This window comes from Manis javanica, chromosome 4 (assembly GCF_040802235.1).
Source record: "Manis javanica isolate MJ-LG chromosome 4, MJ_LKY, whole genome shotgun sequence".
Classification (NCBI taxonomy): domain Eukaryota; kingdom Metazoa; phylum Chordata; class Mammalia; order Pholidota; family Manidae; genus Manis; species Manis javanica.
In genome coordinates, this window is record NC_133159.1 from 65,352,540 (window position 1) to 65,367,544 (window position 15,005).

General features: G+C 37.7%; 1 protein-coding gene across 3 annotated transcripts in view; it reads left to right on the forward strand.

Annotated features, from left to right (window-relative positions):
• GIPC2 (GIPC PDZ domain containing family member 2) overlaps positions 1 to 10,103 on the forward strand; it is a 72,830-nt gene extending 62,727 nt beyond the window's left edge. For 2 of the 3 annotated variants that reach the window (XM_073234173.1, XM_073234175.1), the window contains one exon: positions 6,062 to 8,794. In XM_073234173.1, the coding sequence (XP_073090274.1) occupies positions 6,062 to 6,207 (146 nt within the window). In that variant the 3' untranslated portion in view covers positions 6,208 to 8,794. Of the gene's footprint in view, positions 1 to 6,061 lie in introns of all 3 variants that reach the window. The other variant, XM_073234174.1, reaches the window with a different exon arrangement.
• The last annotated feature ends 4,902 nt before the right edge of the window (positions 10,104 to 15,005 follow it).

Sequence of the window (15,005 nt, forward strand, 5' to 3'; positions counted from 1 at the left end):
TAGAGTATAGGTCTTTCACTATACTCTAGAAATAAACCTAGAGTATAGGTTTATTTCTAGGTATTTTATTCTTTTTTATGCAATTGTGAATGGAATTGTTTTCCTGATTTGTCTTTCTGCTAGTTCATCATTAGTGTATAGGAATACAACAGATTTCTGTGTATTAATTTTGTATTGTTCAACTTTGCTGAATTCAGATATTAGTTCTAGTAGTTTTGGAGTGGATTATTTATGGTTTTTTATGTACAATATTGTGTCATCTGCAAACAGTGACAGTTTAACTTCTTCTTTACCAATCTGGATGCCTTTTGTTTCTTTGTGCTGTCTGATTGCCATGGTGAGGAACTCCAGAACTATGCTGAATAGAAGTGGGGAGAGTGGGCATCCTTATCTTGTTCCTGATCTTAAAGGAAAAGCTTTCAGCTTCTTGCTGTTAAGTATAATGTTGGCTGTGGGTTTGTCATATATGGCCTTTATTATGTTGAAGTACTTGCCCTCTATACCCATTTTGTTGAGTGTTTTTATCATGAATGGGTGTTGAATTTTGTCAAATGCTTTTTCAGCATCTATGCAGATGATCACATGATTTTTGTCCTTTTTGTTGATGTGGTGGATGATATTGATGGATTTTCGAATGTTGTGCCATCCTTACATCCTTGGAATAAATCCTGCTTGATCATGATGGTTAATCTTTTTGATGTATTTTTGAATTTGGCTTGCTAATATTTTGTTGAGTGTTTTTGCATCTATGTTCAGGAATTTTGGTCCATAATTTTCTTTTTTTGTGGTTTCTTTGACTGGTTTTGTTATTAAGGTGATGCTGACCTCATAGAATGAGTTTGGGAGTATTCCCTCCTCTTCTACTGTTTGGAAAACTTTAAGGAGAATGGGAATTAGGTGTTCACTACATGTTTGATAAAATTCAGTGGTGAAACCATCTGGTCCAGGGATTTTTTTTTCTTAGGTAGTTTTTTTTATTACAAATTCAATTTCATTGCTTATAATTGGTCTGTTCAGATTTTCTGTTTTTTTCTGGATCAGCCTTGGAAGGTTGTATTTTTCTAGAAAGTTGTCCATTTCTTCTAGGCTATCCAGTTTGTTAGCATTTAATTTTTCATAGTATTTTCTAATGATTTGTATTTCTGTCATGTCCGTAGTGATTTTTCCTTTCTCAAGTTTGATTCTGTTTATGTGTGTAGATTCTCTTTTTTTCTTGATAAGTCTGGCAATGGGTTTATCTATTTTGTTTATTTTCTTGAAGAACCAGCTCCTGCTTTCATTGATTCTTTATATTGTTTTATTCTTCTAGATTTTATTTATTTCTGCTCTTATCTTTATTATGTCCCTCCTTCTACTGACTTTGTGCCTCATTTGTTCTTTTTCTAGGTTCATTAATTGTGAGTTTAGACTGTTCATATGGGATTGTTCTTTCCTGAGGTAGGCCTGTATTGCAGTATAGTTCTCTCTTAGCATGGCCTTTGCTGCGTCCCACAAATTTTGCAGTGTTGAGTTATTGTTGTCATTTGTTTCCATATATTGTTTGATTTCTGTTTTTATTTGGTCATTGATCCATTGGTTATTTAGGAGCATGTTGTTAAGCCTCCATATGTTTGTGGGCTTTTTCATTTTCTTTGCGTAATTTATTTCTAGTTTCATACCTTTGTGGTCTGAGAAACTGGTTGGTACAATTTCAATGTTTTTGAATTTACTGAGGCTCTTTCTGTGGCCTAGTATATGATCTATTCTTCAAAATGTTCCATGTGCACTTGAGAAGAATGTGTATCCTTCTGTAGATGTCTGTTTGGTCCATCTGTTCTAATGTGTTGTTCAATGCCTCTGTCTCCTTACTTATTTTCTGTCTGGTGGATCTGTCTTTTGGAGTGAGTGGAGTGTTGAAGTCTCCTAGAATGAATGCATTGCATTCTATTTCCCCCTTTAATTCTGTTAGTCTTTGTTTCACATATAGGTGCTCCTGTGTTGGGTGCATAGATATTTATAATGGTTATATCTTCTTGTTGGATTGACCCCTTTATCATTATATAATGCCCTTCTTTGTCTCTTGTGACTTTCTGTGTTTCAAAGTCTATTTTGTCTGATACAATTAGTGCAACTCCTGCTTTTTTCTCCCTATTAGTTGTGTGAAATATCTTTTTCCATCCCTTCACTTTTAGTCAGTGTATGTCTTTAGGTTTGAAGTGAGTCTATTGTAAGCAGCATATAAATGGGTCTTGTTTTTTTATTCATTCAGTGACTCTATGTCTTTTGATTGGTGCATTCAGTCCATTTACATTTAGGGTGATTATTGATACATATGTACTTATTGCCATTGGAGGCTTTAGATTCCTGGTTACCAAAGGTTCAAGGTTAAGTTCCTTACTATCTAAGAGTCTAACTTAACTCACTTAATATGCTATTACAAACACAATCTAAAGGTTCTTTCTTTTTTTCTCCTTTTTCTTCCTCTTCCATTCTTTATATATTAGGTATCATATTCTTTACTCTTTGTCTATCCCTTGATTGACTTTGGGGATAGTTCATTTAATTTTGCATTTGCTTAGTAATTAGCTGTTCTACTTTCTTTACTGTGGTTTTATTACCTCTGGTGACAGCTTTTAAACCTTAGGAACACTTCCATCTATAGCAGTCCCTCCAAAATAGACTGTACAGATGGTTTGTGCGAGGTAAATTCTCTCAGCTTTTGCTTATCTGGAAATTGTTTAATCCCTCCTTCAAATATAAAGGATAATCTTGCCAGATAGAGTATTTTTGGTTTGAGGCCATTCTGCTTCATTGTATTAAATACATCATGCCCTTCCTTCTGGCCTGTAAAGTTTCTGCTGAGAAGTCTGGTGATAGCCTGATGGGTTTCCCCTTTGTATGTGATCTTTTTTCTCTCCCTGGCTGCTTTTAATAGTCTGTCCTTATCCTTGATCTTTGCCATTTTAATTACTATATGTCTTGGTGTTGTCCTCCTTGGGTCCCTTGTGTTGGGAGATCTGTGCACCTCCATTGCCTGAGACACTATCTCCTTCCTCAGATTGGGGAAGTTTTCAGCAATTACCTTCTCAAAGACACTTTCTATCCCTTTTTCTCTCTGGTACTCCTATAATATGAATATTGTTGCATTTGGATTGGTCACAGTTCTTTCAGTATTCTTTTATTCCTAGAGTTCCTCTTTTCTCTCTGTACTTCAGCTTCTTTGTATTCCTCTTCTCTATTTCTGTTTCATTTATTGTCTCTTCCACTATATCTAATCTGCTTTTAAAACTCCCCATTGTGTTCCTCAACTATTGGATCTCCATCCTAAAATTGTTCCTGGGTTTTTGAATATTTTTGTACCTCCAGGAGCATGTTTATGATTTTTGAAATCTCTTTCAGGGAGATTGATTAGTTCAGTCTCTCTTGAGCCTTTTTCTGGTGTTGTTAAGATTTTGCTTTGAATCAGATTCCTTTGATGTTTCATATTCGTATGTGGTGCCTTCTAGTGCTCAGAAGCTCTGCTCTCTTGAGTTGCTCAGCACCTGGAACGATGATGAGGGTTGCAGGGGAGTGGTGCTTGTGCCTGGGGCGAGGAAAGAGCTGTTTCCTGCTTCCCGGCTGCTATGCCTGTCTCCACTGACAGAACCAGTGGGTTGAGCACACAGGTATAAGCCTGTATGCTTAGCGTTTGTACCTGCTGTAGGCAGAGCTTCCCTCTAGCTGGCCTGATGCCAGGGCAGGGTTTGCTGGTTTGTGATGGCCAGGAGGAAGGCGCAGCAGGCTGCTTATCACATTAGGGGGTCTTGGAGCTGCATAGCTATGTAGGGGGATGTAGCACCTGAAGATAGTGAAAGTTCCCAACCTGCTGGGCAGAGTGCACCTGGACAATTTTGTCTACCTGTCCTTTCTCCTGAGCAGTAAGCTCTGTGCAATCCTTGCCCTTTTATCTACTGTCTCGCTTTTAGGGCATCTCTCAGACTGCCCACCTAGATCAGCTGGATATGGATCTCTGCTTTCTGCAAGCAGCTGGAATCTCAGTCTCTCCAAGTATTATGCCTGTCTTAGCTTTCCAACCTCACTAATCACCAGAGCACCATGCAACATAGGTTTGTGCTTCCAGAGCAGATGTTCAGGTCTAGGTGTTCGGCAGTCCCAGGCCTCCACTCCCTCCCTGCTCCATTTCTCTTCCTTTCACTAGTAAGCTGGATTGGGGGAAGGGCTTGGGTTCTGCTGGATCACGGCTTTGGCACATTACCCTGTTCCATGAGGTCTGTTCTTTTCTCCAGGTGTATGCAGTCTGGTGCAGCCTTCTTTCCTGTTGCTCTTTCAGGATTAGTTGTCTTAATTATATTTTCATATTACATGTGGTTTTAGAAGGAGATCTCTGACTCACCTCTCACGCCACCATCTTTAATCCCTGATACCCATGTATATATATATATTTAATCTTTCTACAACTCCATTTCCATAGGGTTACTTCTGGTTCTCTCCCTTTCCCTTTTCTCTCTCTTATGATGACAGACCTGCTTCCTATTATTCTTAATATGATCAGTCCCCAAGCATACAACTGATCTACCATCAGTGTGGCTGTTCTCCTTCCCCCCATCCCCTACCTGTCCTTCTTACACACATGGACTCTCTACCCTGCACTGGCCAGGTGGAAGCCTCCCTGTAGGTAAAATTATAATATTTCCAGAATATCTCACCTGGCTTTAGTGCATCTGCATATCAATGGGCGTTCCTCAGGGGTGGAGAAAGTATGGCTTCAGTGCATTTGCATATCAGTAGGCATTCCTAGGGGTGGTGGATAAAAGTTAATCTCCATATCAATGGATAATTACCTGGGCAACTGAGGGCTTATCTGAACTTGAGAAGTTAGGGGGAGTGCTGGTTTGCTTCTGCCAGAGCAGGAAGGAGAGACGGCCCTGGACTGCAGTCTGTAATCAATAAACAGGTTTTAAACTTTGTTTCTCCCTTTGACTGATTTCGGTATTAGAGGTATTTGGTCCTGGGATTTCCTTTCCCTGGAGTTACACTCCCTTACCTTACTAAGGCTCTGATCCCTGCAGCATCAGGTCACCCACCCACATCCCACCTCTGTTCTGATTATGGTCCCCTTCTATGGGCCACATCTCTCCCCTTCCTCCTAACCTGCTTGTGTTGGCACTAAGATTGAGATTGGAACAGTTTTGGAATGCTCTGAATGGCCTTAGTGGATTTTAACGGAAAGACCGGACTCTTGTTTCATTCAGAGAAATCATATAACCTCTGATTTATTTGACTTCAATCTGCAAAAAAAAGAGAGGCTGAGCTTTGGTTTTTACCTTTTACCTGGAGGTTCTTCACCCAAGTTCCAAATAACATTCACACTGTTTCCTTCTGGTTGCTGGTGCTTATGGGGGATGAGAAAAAAGCATGTGGGGAAGATCCCATGGGAATGTGTGCTCCTGAAGATGCTGGATTCCCAGGCATAAAATGTAGGGCCCAGGCAACTTACGGGAAAGATGGAACTAAGGCACCAACTTCATTGTCTATCTCAAACTGGAAAGGGGCTCAGAAAAATTTACCTTGATTCCATGAGTAGAGAGCCTTGTCTTCCTCCCCTTCTCCCTAGCTTGACTACCCCACTGAAAACTGTTATCCTTTGTCTTTTTTTCTTTGGGGAGGGAGGACTGGGCTCCCTCATTGTTGGTGGGGGACTTGTGGAGGGAGCAGAGAGAGCTAGTGACTGTGGGGAGGTGGAGGAATGGATGTACTCTGTATCTTCTGGCAAGGTTAGCTTCAGGATTTTCCTGCAGGAGCTCTTGCTCCACTAATAGGAATGCCAGAGGTTCCCAATTCATGGGCTCCAAGGTAGAGGAGAAGGCCAGTGTGGCAGCTGCAAAGCCGGATGCGGCAGACTGATGGTTTAAAAGTAGCTTTGCCACCTTGATATGTGATAGAAAGTCTCTTACTGCTCTCCTTTGTGCTAGAAATATATCTATGCATGTTACTTTTAGAAAGTAATTTTCTCAGTGCTGTTTTTCTCAGTTTTCTGATGTGTCTCATGTATCATTAATTTTTAAAAAATTATTTTTGATAGCTACCACAATGTTTGAAGCTGGAAAGGACAAAGGTAATCCAGATGAGTTTGCTGTGGCACTTGACGAAACTCTTGGAGACTTTGCATTCCCGGATGAATTTGTCTTTGATGTTTGGGGAGCCATCGGAGATGCCAAGCGAGGATGATTCCAGTGTAGACAATCCATCTCTAGAGAAATGAACCCATTTAAAAAACAAACAGACCCATAAAAACTGCTTTTAGACACTGTTTTGGACTGTGGTTTGTTTTTTTTGTGTGTGTGGAATACATTCTTTGAAGTATAATTTTGATTTTTGGTACTTTTTAATGCAGTTGCATATATAGTATGCTTAAGATAAATAACCTAAAATAAGATCAATTTTACTATTCATTCAAAAGTTTTTTTAAAAGTAAGTTTTAGAGAGCCTAGGTAGATGATTTTGCTCCCCATTAACACCCATGTTTCATTTTCCACATGGAAGTTGCTGGTTGCAATAACTTTGTGGTTCTTTTCCAAAATCTTAATGTAGTAAATATAACAATTGGTATATGATTTGCCTCAGAGCATCTTCATTTTGTTACACTGGCTTGAAGAGGATATGTTCAGGAAATGAAATATGAATTATGCCTGCTTAAATCTAGAAGCTTTTTTTTTTTAATCCATTGTGAAAAGGGAGGAAGAGTCCTATAGCCTGTTGATGTCTGTGGCCTACTTTCTCTCTTTGTAAAACAAGGATTGATTTTTATTTTTTGCTTCTTGGTAATTGCTTCTTTGCTTTTTAAAACTTACTGAAATCTGTTGTACTGCATATGTGTTTGCATGTGTGGAAGAGGGTTGAAAAAGGCAGGTAGGGTAGAAACCATTTATATATATATATATATATTTAAATAGTTTGTAAAACAGTATTTCTTTTTCTCCCTATACCTACTTCTATATTACCCTTTATGAGCACTCTAGGGAAGATTTTTATAGTCTTTGTAGAACTTATCTTTTGAAAGATACTTACTCAGAAAATAACTATGTTTGAGAACATTTTTTCAGTGAAAGAGCAACACTTTTAATCCCTCTAAACTTTAGAGGACATATTATAAGAAATGGATTCCCCCCTGTGGTTATGAACAAGGAAGGGAGAACTGAGAAAATATATTAGCCTATTATTTTAGAGTTTTAACACACACTCTCTAAAACCTTACATTGTTGAGAAAATGGAAGGTAAACGACTGTCTGATCACTCTTACTTGACATTTTACCGATAGAAATGGAAATGAGTGGTTTCAACATAGATCATTTAATAAGGCAGAGCATGGTGTGACCAGGCATTCTTCTCAAGTGTTAGATGGAAGTGCTACCATGGTAATCAGAAATAACCTGTGAGGATGTGTTCTAGGAAATCAGAAGTAGTTCTCTTTTCATGCTGAGTTAATGCTTAGATAACTGTTGTTTTCTGGTGCAACTTTACTTCTACTGCCAGTCCCCTTTCATGTAGGTTTAATACTCTGATATTCTTTGTCTCATTAATCTGAAACCCATGCAAAAGCTGTTTTACCATCAATGTGTAACAAAAGTGGTTCATAGAACGTGGATTGTCTTGTCATTTGAAAATAGGATCCAATTCAGGCTGAAGTTTGTTGCTAATTCAAGGATATCTTTCAGAGGTCCCTAATACCTATTCTTAATACTCCTTTTCTTAGAAGGATGCACACAAAAAGCTGATATTTTTAGAGATGGGAAAGTTATTGGATGACTTCAGAGGCCCGTAGAAACATCATAGTTAAAAAATAAATTTCCTGGCACTACGTATTAGATTTGAAATGCTGAGTCATTGTTTATTATGATGGATGTCGGTTTCCCTTCCTTTTTGGACATTCATGAAGGTCGACACTTTGTGCAGATTCCCTGTGATCTCATATCTACAAAGCAAGTGTGCTCACCATGATCTTTCTAGAATTTTGATGCGTAAAGTACTGATGTCCATGTACAGCTATAGCTATACTTGCCTGTTAGCATTAAACAGGAAGTTGTCATTATTAAGGGCTTCAGCTGGGCACAGGTGCTTTAATACTAGCAGGTTTTTCCTTGAAATGTTTTTATTACACACCTCTATTGCTAAACTGATAATAATGTCAGTTCCTTTACGCCATTTTGTTCCATTACCTGAAAACATATCTACTTGTGAACTTTGTCACTTTTGGGACCTGTGCAGAAAAGGAGCAGGGCCCCTTTTGCGCTGTCACAGTTTACAAATGTGGGCTACCCTTCTGCCGCTGCAGACACTGGAGATGGCTGGTAATTATAGATCTGCTTTGGTTATGTAACTGTATTCCTATTATGTTAATGTGTTTGTGCAATTTAATTAGTAGTTTAAAACCTATACATGCTCAAATCTTATTTTTTTTTTAACACGCTGCTTCATTGAACTGCTGATCGTTTTCTGAAGGCCACTGTTGTTTTCTTTTGTTCTATAGGAATTTTTTCCTCTTAGTGGAGGGAAGTTTTCTTGATTTCACTCCTTGCAAAACAGCATCTTTCAGTGGCCATGAAGAGCACACTGTGTTTTCTTTGTGGCAGGGAATGCAGATGGATGATTGAATGTTGGGCTCAATGAGGCCTTGAACATAGCTGGGTCCTGATCAAATGTACGATGATTACAAATAGGTAAATTTTTGTTCTCTGTGATATTTCAAAAATATAATTATGTAATTATATGATGTGAAACTTCTTAAGAACCAATAATAAAAGCAGTAATCATTTAATCTCTGGGATAACAATATCCAGTATTAAAATGTGTCATGAACTAAATAGAGATAATGTAATTTTCCAAATGCTGTTGAATTTGCAATATATCCCCCTGAAACTTTAAAAAATAGACATCTCCCAAGTAAAGTGCCCTTTATTTAGGTCCATGTTATTGTTAGACCTTCATCAAGCCTAGAGAGAGCCTTCTTGGTATCCTTTAGTTATCTTTGCCTGTGTAGCATAGTAGCAAAATGAATTTCATCTGCAAATGGAGTTTTCACAATAATGGTTCTTCTAAATAGAGCATAGTTATCCATTAAAGATGTAAAAGATTGATCATGTAATGACTCTTTCCCTCTCTGATACATACAAAAATACATGGATACCAATAGCATTGCTATTATTCTAGTGGAAGTAATAGGCTAGGATAGTTAAGTGTTTTACCCAAGTTATGAGGGAATAAAGAGAGAGGAGATGCTATTCAGCTTACAGTCCCAAGTATTAGTGCTCTGTGTAAAATGCACATTTATTATCTTCTTGACACAGACTGAAAGAGATATCTGTAATTACAAGTCTCTACACATATCATGGTTATAAAAGGTTTCTAAGATTGTGAATTATACAAATGGCACAGCCTGTCCCTACCTATTACCTGAAAACCTAGTTCTAAGAAATGACTCACAGTTGTTATCTGCTAGGAGGGTGAAAGTTGAATATGACATCTTTATTTCAGTTAGAGACATTAAGTCCCTGTAAGACTTGATTTTAGCCATAGATATTTTTCAGATAGTGACAAAAAAGTTTCTGAAAGGTATTAAGTAAGCATTTTATATTTTGAACTGGTTGCGCCATGCAGTAGTGTTGACTATATATAGGTAAAATATTGTACTTTTTTGAAAAAATAAAAAAGGTTTTTTCCTTAAAATATAGCATGTACTTTAAAATGGTTTTTTTTGAGATTGAATTTTGGAAATCTACTAAAATGTGAAATTGTAAATTATATTTTGGTATTTAAAAATGTACTGTATTTTTGGGAGATGTACACATTTTCATGTATTGATCATAATGAATTATTTGTAAAAATATAATTTTATATTTTATTTACAATATGACTCCTTAAAATAAAAACTTTATGAAAAAAGTGGTGAATGTTTTACGAAAAAATTAAAGACTTGGGGTTTTAATATTAAACTTTTAGTTTGTTTAAGTAAATAAAGGGAATAACATGATTGTTCAGGTCTTTATGTTTTTTTTTTTTTTAAGAGGACATCTCTCATATTTATTGATCAAATGGTTGTTAACAACAATAAAATTCTGTATAGGGGAGTCAATGCTCAATGCACAATCATTAATCCACCCCAAGCCTAATTCTCCTCAGTCTCCAATCTTCTGAAGCATAACGAACAAGTTCTTACATGGTGAACAAATTCTTATATAGTGAATAAGTTCTTACATGGTGAACAGTACAAGGGCATTCATCACAGAAACTTTCGGTTTTGATCACGCATTATGAACTATAAACAATCAGGTCAAATATGAATATTTGCTTGATTTTTATACTTGATTTATATGTGGATCCCACATTTCTCCCTTTATTATTATTATTTTTTTATTTTTAATAAAATGCTGAAGTGGTAGGTGGATGCAAGATAAAGGTAGAAAACATAGTTTAGTGTTGTAAGAGAGCAAATGTAGATGATCAGGTGTGTGCCTGTAGACTATGTGTTAATCCAAGCTAGACAGGGGCATTAAAACATCCATGGATGCAGAAGATTTCTCTCAAAACAGGGGGGGTGAGGTTCTAAGCCTCACCACTGTTGATCCCCAATTTCTCACCTGATGGCCCCCCTGCGACTGTGCCTGTCTTAGGTTGTTCCTCCCTTGAGGAATCTTACCCGTCTCTGGCTAACCAGTCATCTTCCGGGGCCATACAGAGAGATGTAAAGTTGGTAAGTGAGAGAGAAGCCATATTGTTTGAAAAGGTTAGCTTTTTACTTCTTGACAGATTTATGCCCTGTGGCTTCTATGCCCAGCATTTGTCTTTAGGTATCTTTACCACCTGAAGGAATTATGATACTCGGTAAATTCAATATGAGGCATGAATTCTATTTAAGGGTTGTAATTAGGAAGGAAGAGAAAAGCTATAGAGGTAGCAGATGGAAGAAAACATGGGAGGATTGATTATTTCTTTGACATATCTTCTTGTAGAGTAACTTAAGCATGTATAGGTTTTAAACTACTAATTAAATTGCACACCCACATTAACATAATAGGAATACAGTTACATAACCAAAGCAGATCTATAATTACCAGCCATCTCCAGTGAAGCCAAGAAAACCAGTTAGGCACCCTAGGCATTTGTGAAAATTTGTCTATGATATGATGGAAATTGTCCAATTGTACTTGAACAGTCTGAGAGAAATCAGACAAATTAAAACAACCCATTCCTGGGAACTGTTCACATCCCATATGTTCTTTTAACAGTAGATAGTCTGTAGTAAGATTTTGGAGTGCTACAACTTGCACTTCTCCTAATTCTTGGTTGAGTTCCAACAGTATAGATCCAGTCAAATTTGTTGTTTTACTGAAAGCACAGGCCAGCTTAGATATCTCCTTCTTCATTCCAATGGCAAGTCCAGGGAACCGGTGGGATAGATGCAGCTACAACTGCAGCATCGCCTGGATCTTTGTTGAGGTTTTTTGATGATCATCTTCTGGTATGAGTCTTCCAGAGAGTGCTGATGTTGGAAGTTCTTCTTCATATCGTATCTAAGTTCATTTTCTGGGTAGCCAAATTAGGCTTTGGTCCTCTGTATAAACACAAACAGACCCTTTCCCCACACTTTGATATGCCCTTTATACCATTGTGTAGAATGCATTGCAGGTCACCACACAGGAACTGCTTTTTTTTTTTAAGAGAAAGAATATTATCAGAAAAGTGTACCTCCATAGCCGATCATCTGACACCCTTTAAGTGATCAAAATTAAGGATATTTAAAGCGTGCATTAATCATTGATTTACAGTTAGTTTTATCCTATCAAGGAGTAATCCCCCTTTTCTTTCTTTTTTTTTATCTTTAATCTACACTTACATGAAGAATACTATGTTTACTAGGCTCTCCCCTATACCAGGTCCCCCCATATAAACCACTTTACAGTTACTGTCCGTCAGCATAGCAAAACGTTGTAGAATCACTACTTGTCTTCTCTGTGTTGTACAGCCCTCCCCTTTCTCCCTCCTCCCCCTATGCATGCTAATCTTAATACCCCCATTCTTCTTCCCCCCCCTTATCCCTCCCTGCCCACCCATCCTTCCCAGTCCCTTTCCCTTTGGTACCTGTTAGTCCATTTTTGGGTTCTGTAATTCCGCTGCTGTTTTGTTCCTTCAGTTTTTCCTTTGTTCTTATACTCCACAGATAAGTGAAATCATTTGGTATTTCTCTTTCTCCGCTTGGCTTATTTCACTGAGCATAACACCCTCCAGCTCCATCCATGTTGCTGCAAATGGTAGGATTTTCCCTCTTCTTATGACTGAGTAGTATTGCATTGTGTATATGTACCACATCTTCTATATCCATTCATCTACCGATGGACATTAAGGTTGCTTCCAATTCTTGGCTATTGTAAACAGTGCTGCGATAATCATAGGGGTGCATCTGTTTTTCTCTAACTTGATTGCTGCGTTCTTAGGGTAAATTCCTAGGAGTGGAATTCCTGGGTCAAATGGTAGGTCTGTTTTGAGCATTTTGAGGAACCTCCATACTGCTTTCCACAATGGTTGAACTAATTTACATTCCCACCAGCAGTGTAGGAGAGTTCCCCTTTCTCCACAGCCTCGCCGACATTTGTTGTTGTTTGTCTTTTGGATGGCAGCCATCCTTACTGGTGTGAGGTGATACCTCATTGTAATTTTAATTTGCATTTCTCTGATAATTAGCGATGTGGAGCATCTTTTCATGTGTCTGTTGGCCATCTATTTCTTTTTTAGAGAACTCTCTGTTCAGTTCCTCTGCCCATTTTTTAATTGGGTTATTTGTGTTTTGTTTGTTGAGGTGTGTGAGCTCTTTATATATGCTGAACGTCAAGCCTTTATTGGATCGGTCATTTACAAATATATTCTCCCATACTGTAGGGTTCCTTTTTGTTCTATTGATGGTGTCTTTTGCTGTACAGAAGCTTTTCAGCTTAATATAGTCCCACTTGTTCATTTTTGCTGTTGTTTTCCTTGCCCGGGGAGATATGTTCAAGAAGAGGTCACTCATGTTTATGTCTAAAAGGTTTTTGCCTGTTTTTTTCTAAGAGTTTTATGGTTTCATGACTTACATTCAGGTCTTTGATCCATTTTGAGTTTACTTTTGTGTATGGGGTTAGAAAATGGTCGTTTTATTCTCCTACATGTAGCTGTTCAGTTTTGCCAGCACCATCTGTTGAAGAGACTGTCATTTCGCCATTGTATGTCCATGGCTTCTTTACTACCATATATGTTTGGGTTAATGTCTGGAGTCTCTAATCTGTTCCACTAGTCTGTGGCTCTGTTCTTGTGCCAGTCCCAAATTGTCTTGATTACTATGGCTTTGTAGTAGAGCTTGAAGGTGGGGAGTGAGATACCCCCTACTTTATTCTTCTTTCTCAGGATTGCTTTGGCTATTCAGGGTCTTTGGTGTTTCCATATGAATTTTTGAATTATTTGTTCCAGTTCATTGAAGAATGTTGCTGGTAATTTGATAGGGATTGTGTCAAATCTGTATATTGCTTTGGGCAGGATGGCCATTTTGATGATATTAATTCTTCCTAGCCATGAGCATGGGATGAGTTTCCATTTGTGAGTGTCCCCTTTAATTTCTCTTAAGAGTGACTTGTAGTTTTCAGGGTATAGGTCTTTCACTTCTTTGGTTAGGTTTATTCCTAGGTATTTTATTCTTTTTGATGCAATTGTGAATGAAATTGTTTTCCTGATTTCTCTATTGGTTCATTGTTAGTGTATAGGAAAGCTACAAATTTCTGTGTGTTAATTTTGTATCTTGCAACTTTGCTGTATTCTGATATCAGTTCTAGTAGTTTTGGCGTGGAGTCTTTAGGGTTTTTTATGTACAATATCATATCATCTGCAAATAGTGACAGTTTAACTTCTTCTTTACCAATCTGGATTCCTTGTATTTCTTTGTTTTGTCTGATTGCCGTGGCTAGGACCTCCAGTACTATGTTAAATAACAGTGGGGAGAGTGGGCATCCCTGTCTAGTTCCCAATCTCAGAGGAAAAGCTTTCAGCTTCTCACTGTTCAGTATAATGTTGGCTGTGGGTTTATCATATATGGCCTTTATTATGTTGAGGTACTTGCCTTCTATACCCATTTTGCTGAGAGTTTTTATCATGAATGGATGTTGAATTTTGTCAAATGCTTTTTCAGCATCAATGGAGATGATCATGTGGTTTTTGTCTTTGTTTTTGTTGATGTGGTGGATGATGTTGATGGATTTTCGAATGTTGTACCATCCTTGCATCCCTGGGATGAATCCCACTTGGTCATAGTGTATGATCCTTTTGCTATGCTGTTGAATTCTGTTTGCTAATTTTTTATTGAGTATTTTTGCATCTACATTCATCAGGGATATTGGTCTGTAGTTTTCTTTTTTGGTGGGGTCTTTGCCTGGTTTTGGTATTAGGGTGATGTTGGATTCATAGAATGAGTTTGGGAGTATTCCCTCCTCTTCTATTTTTTGGAAAACTTTAAGGAGAATGGGTATTATGTCTTCTCTGAGTGTCTGATAAAATTCCGAGGTAAGTCCGTCTGGCCCTGGGGTTTTGTTCTTGGGTAGTTTTTGATTACCGTTTCAATTTCTTTGCTCGTAATTGGTTTGTTTAACTTTTGTGTTTCTTCCTTGGTCAGTCTTGGGAGGTTGTATTTTTCTAGGAAGTTGTCCATTTCTTCTAGGTTTTCCAGCTTGTTGGCATATAGGTTTTCATAGTAGTCTTTAATAATTCTTTGTATTTCTGTGGAGTCTGTCGTGATTTTTCTTCTCAGTTCTGATTCTGTTGATTTGTGTTGATTCTCTTTTTCTCTTAATAAGTTTGGCTAGAGGCTTATCTATTTTGTTTATTTTCTCGAAGAACCAGCTCTTGGTTTCGTTGGTTTTTGCTGTTGTTTTATTCTTCTCAATTTTGTTTATTTCTTCTCTGGTCTTTATCATGTCCCTCTTTCTGCTGACTTTAGGCCTCATTTGTTCTTC